The sequence below is a fragment of the Microchirus variegatus genome, assembly GCF_963457635.1.
Source record: "Microchirus variegatus genome assembly, chromosome: 12".
In the NCBI taxonomy this organism is placed as follows: domain Eukaryota; kingdom Metazoa; phylum Chordata; class Actinopteri; order Pleuronectiformes; family Soleidae; genus Microchirus; species Microchirus variegatus.
The window spans coordinates 28,831,874-28,836,873 of NC_139813.1; the positions used below are offsets into that span (position 1 = coordinate 28,831,874).

Below are 5,000 nucleotides of genomic sequence, written 5' to 3' on the forward strand. Positions count from 1 at the left end.
GGTCGAGCGGCGTGTAAGCTGCTGCGCGGCTGCTATAGCGTCAACCTGTACAGCGGCATGCTGCTGCTAGCCTGCATCAGCGCCGACCGCTACGTGGCCATCGTCCAGGCGCGACGCAGCTTCAGACTCCGCTCGCTGCCCTACAGCCGCGTGGTCTGCGCCGCCGTCTGGACCTTGGCCTTCCTGCTGTCCTTCCCCACCTTCTTCTTCTACGAGTGGTACGAGCCCAGCCACGCCCACGACGCCTTCATGTACCAGGACGAGGAGGAGGGGAATCGGACCTCGGCGCCGCCGCAGCACGTCTGCGAGTTCAAGTTCGACAACGACCCGGAGGCGTGGACCATGAAGGTGGCGGTGCCGAGCACGCAGCTCGCCGTGGGCTTCTTCCTGCCGCTGCTCGTCATGGTCGTCTGCTACGCCGCCGTCGTGGTCACGCTGCTGAGGGCCAGAAACTTCCAGCGCCACAAAGCGGTGCGGGTGGTTCTGGCCGTGGTGGCCGTGTTCGTCGCCTGCCACCTGCCCTACAACGTCGCCCTGTTTCACGATACCGTGGAGCTGTTCTGGCAGCAGTCGTGTGAGGACTCGGACGGCCTGCAGGTGGTGCTGACGCTGACGCAGACCGTGGCCTACCTGCACTGCTGCCTCAACCCGGTGCTCTACGCCTTTGTGGGCGTCAAGTTCAGGAACCACTTCAGAAGGATCTTCCAGGACCTTTGGTGTCTGGGCAAACGCTACATCGCTCCGCGGCGTTTCTCCAGGGTCACCTCCGAGGTCTTTGTGTCGTCCGCTCACCGCTCGGTGGACGGGTCCAGTGACAACGGCTCGTCTTTCACCATGTGAACAAAAGCTAATGTTAGCATGCGTCTGTCTGTTAGTTAGCATGCGTCTGTCTGTTAGTTAGCATGCGTCAGTCTGTTAGTTAGCATGTGTCAGTCTGTTAGTTAGCATGTGTCTGTCTGTTAGTTAGCATGTGTCTGTCTGTTAGTTAGCATGTGTCTGTCTGTTAGTTAGCATGTGTCTGTCTGTTAGTTAGCATGTGTCAGTCTGTTAGTTAGCATGTGTCTGTCTGTTAGTTAGCATGTGTCTGTCTGTTAGCATGTGTCTGTCTGTTAGTTAGCATGTGTCTGTCTGTTAGTTAGCATGTGTCAGTCTGTTAGTTAGCATGTGTCTGTCTGTTAGTTAGCATGTGTCTGTCTGTTAGCATGTGTCTGTCTGTTAGTTAGCATGTGTCTGTCTGTTAGTTAGCATGTGTCTGTCTGTCAGTTAGCATGCCTCTGTCTGTTAGTTAGCGTGCGTCTTTCTGTTAGTTAGCATGCACTGTCTGTTAGTTAGCATGCGTCTGTCTTTTAGTTAGCATGCGTCAGTCTGTTAATTAGCATGCGTCAGTCTGTTAGTTAGCATGCGTCAGTCTGTTAGTTAGCATGTGTCAGTCTGTTAGTTAGCATGCGTCAGTCTGTTAGTTAGCATGTGTCAGTGTTAGTTAGCATGCGTCTGTCTGTTAGTTAGCGTTCGTCTTTCTGTTAGTTAGCATGCGTCTGTCTGTTAGTTAGCATATGTCGGTCTGTTTGTTAGCATGCCTCTGTCTGTTAGTTAGCGTTCGTCTTTCTGTTAGTTAGCATATGTCGGTCTTGTATGTTAGCGTGCGTCTTTCTGTTAGTTAACATGCGTCTGTCTGTTAGTTAGCATGTGTCTGTCTGTTGGTTAGCATGCACTGTCTGTTAGTTAGCATGCGTCTGTCTGTTGGTTAGCATGCACTGTCTGTTAGTTAGCATGCGTCTGTCTGTTGGTTAGCATGTGTCTGTCTGTTAGTTAGCATGCCTCTGTCTGTTAGTTAGCATGCGTCTTTCTGTTAGTTAGCGTGCGTCTTTCTGTTAGTTAGCATGTGTCTGTTTTTGTCTCTTTGTGAAATTGAACCAGGTCAGTTACTGTGGTGATTTACCTGCAGTTATCTTGATAACCAGGGTTAACCTGAAGTTATCTGGATAAGTTAAGCCCCGCCTCCTGGTTCAGACTCTTTTAAACCTGAGATTGTGTTTGTTGTTCTTTAATCTTTGTTCTTTATCTTTGATCTTTGTGTAAATGAACAATAAAAGTTTGTAAAAACAAAGATTTTCTTTTTTCTTTCCTCAGGTCACTTCCTGTTTGAGCTGCTGCCAAAACAGGAAGTGACTGAGAGAAGTTAGAGAAGTGACTGTGACCTCCACCATGACCTCTTATCTTATATATATATATATATATATATATATATATTTATATAATATCAGCACAAGTGTTTGGTGGATTCTGTTTCCCATGAACTTAAACCTCCTCCTCCTCCTGGAGCCTGATTGGTTGATCAGGAAGTGAAGGACGTCCCTCCTCCTGACTGACCTTTGACCCTTTATTATCAGTCTGGTTTGACTCAGTCCAGAGCAGAAACTCTCACACACACACACACACACACACACACACACACACACACACACACACACACACACACACTGACGTGTCCCTGTGTCTCTGAAGTCAGTCTGTCCTGCACCTGTCTCACTGAACACGTCTCAGGTAAGTCAAGGTGTGTCCTGAGTCTTCAGTTATTTTTTTAACTTTATTTAAATTAAACATATGTAAATAAGATGTTTCTGTAAAACTCTCTCTCTCTCAGTCATGTTGTCCTCGATCACCCACTTCCTCCGTGTCGGCGTCTCTTGTTGCCGTGGAAACAGCCGCTCCATAGCAACCATCATCTCTGGCATCAAGACGTCCAGGTGAGTCCACGTTTGTCCACGTTTGTCCACGTTTGTCCACGTCTGTCCTGTGGAGACAGTGTCCTCTGTGTGCAGGTCAGTGAGGGACAGACTGAGGACAGAGGTGGACAAGATGAGGACTGAAGTCTCAGGGTTCAGACCCAGTCTTCTGGTTCTACAGGTGAGTCCACAGACCTGGACCCTGAACCTGATCCAGACCTGATCCAGGTCTGACCCAGTCTTCATCACCATGTGTCTTTCAGGTTGGACATCGAGACGACTCTAACCTCTACATAAGCACCAAACTGAAGGCTGCTGCTGAGGTGACTGCACTTCCCTCTGCAGCCATTAGAGGCAGCAGTGAGCACTTTATAATAATCATCATCATCATCATCATCATCATCAAAACACCTTCGTCTTTTCTGCAGATCGGAATTGACGCGAAACACGTGAGACTCCCGAGGACAGCGACGCAAGACGACGTACGTGAGAGACGCATCAGACATTCATGTTCAGGGGTTTAATCCTGAAGTTAAACATGTTCTGGGGTTTAATCCTGAAGTTAAACATATTCTGGGGTTTAATCCTGAAAATAAACATATTCTGGGGTTTAATCCTGAAAATGAACATATTCTGGGGTTGTCTGCTGAAGTTAAACATGTTCAAGGGTTTAATCCTGAAGTCAAACATTCATGTTCTGGGGTTTAATCCTGAAGTTGAACATGTTCTGGGGTTTAATCCTGAAGTTAAACATATTCTGGGGTTTAATCCTGAAAATAAACATATTCCGGGGTTTAATCCTGACGTTAAACATGTTCTGGGGTTTAATCCTGAAGTTAAACATATTCCGGGGTTTAATCCTGAAGTTAAACATATTCATGTTCTGGGGTTTAATCCTGAAGTTAAACATGTTCCGGGGTTGTCTGCTGAAGTTAAACATGTTCCAGGGTTTAATCCTGAAGTCAAACATTCATGTTCTGGGGTTTAATCCTGAAGTTAAACATGTTCTGGGGCTGTGTGCTGAAGTTAAACATGTTCTGGGGTTTAATCCTGAAGTTTTTTTAATTTATGATTTAAAATACAAACTCTCAATGAGGACAACAATAACAACAATAACAACAATAACAACAATACACATAAGAAGAGCACAGTGTAGAGTACAAACCTAACATTCCGGGAATCATGAAACAAAAGTTAAATGGTAAATAAATCAAGATAAATAAATAATATACAATTTCTCAGGCAAAACACATTCAACATTAAAAAAGAGCAGAAAAGATAAATTAAATTCAAATATAGTTTAGAAGAGAATGAGATGAGAAATACTTAGACTTCATTTTTCAGCATACTTGTTGTTTATCTTTTTAAGGGATGAAAAGAATAACTTAAACTCATTTATGAAACATGAAAAAGAAGGTTTTGCACAATGGATGTGATATTTACCCAAGAATATAATAATGTTAATCGTGTCAGAAACAGCCACAATAAGATGATCTAAATAAAGAGAATATCATATAATTTAAGAGGCAGAACATCATTATTTTTAAAGCAATCCAATTATATATGTCACACCAAAAAAGATGTGAAGTGGGACACAGAAAAAACATATGCTCTAATGTTTCATCTTCATTACAAAAAGCACATTTTTCCACCTCATAACTAAATCTATTCTTGAGAAATTCTGCCACAGGATAAATGTTGTTTATAACTTTAAAGTTTGTTTCTTTAACTTTAGGTGAAATAGACCATTTGATAAATTTGGAGTGTGTTTTGTTTGATGGGTTTGAATGAACAGAATCAGATTCCTGCAAAATGACCCTTCTGTCATAACCATGAAACATTTTAGCTTTCAATAAACTAGTAATAAATGTGTTATTACATTGTTTTTCAGTCAGATTACAAAGTCCCAAAAATAACTTTGGTAGAACTGATGGATCATTATTGTACAGCATAACATTTTTTATCAAATCAATCAGAGGCAGTGAAATACTATTATACTATTACATAACTTATATATTCTCTTTGAGAACAGTTTAAATTGTATTTTTCTGTAAATTCTGTGTATCTTAAAATGAAACCATCATCATCCATTAGATCAGTTATATACACAATGTCTTTCTTAAACCAATCACTTTTAAAGATTGATTTTCGATTCTGTTATTACTCTGTTGTTCCATAAAGTTGAGTTATGAGGAGAAATTGTGGCTAAATATCATTTTCCAAAAGTGCAACATTTGCTTGTGAAAATTAGAAAACTTAGTCGTGATCTTATTC

The 5,000-nt window shown here is 42.7% G+C and overlaps 2 protein-coding genes across 2 annotated transcripts in view; both read left to right on the plus strand.

Moving 5' to 3' along the window:
* The window catches only part of ccr6a (chemokine (C-C motif) receptor 6a), a gene marked incomplete at both ends in the record, with an annotated part of 1,164 nt that extends 324 nt beyond the window's left edge, over positions 1-840 (plus strand). Inside the window, one exon of the mRNA XM_083898700.1 lies at positions 1-840. This exon is cut by the window's left edge and continues 324 nt beyond it. Within this exon, the coding sequence (XP_083754826.1) occupies positions 1-840 (840 nt within the window).
* Positions 841-2,646: 1,806 nt separating this feature from the next.
* The window catches only part of LOC310934901 (C-1-tetrahydrofolate synthase, cytoplasmic-like), a gene marked incomplete at both ends in the record, with an annotated part of 5,650 nt that continues 3,296 nt past the window's right edge, over positions 2,647-5,000 (plus strand). Inside the window, 4 exons of the mRNA XM_083898701.1 lie at positions 2,647-2,747; positions 2,823-2,907; positions 2,990-3,049; positions 3,155-3,208. Coding sequence (XP_083754827.1) covers positions 2,647-2,747; positions 2,823-2,907; positions 2,990-3,049; positions 3,155-3,208 — 300 coding nt within the window. The remainder of the gene's footprint in view (positions 2,748-2,822; positions 2,908-2,989; positions 3,050-3,154; positions 3,209-5,000) is intronic.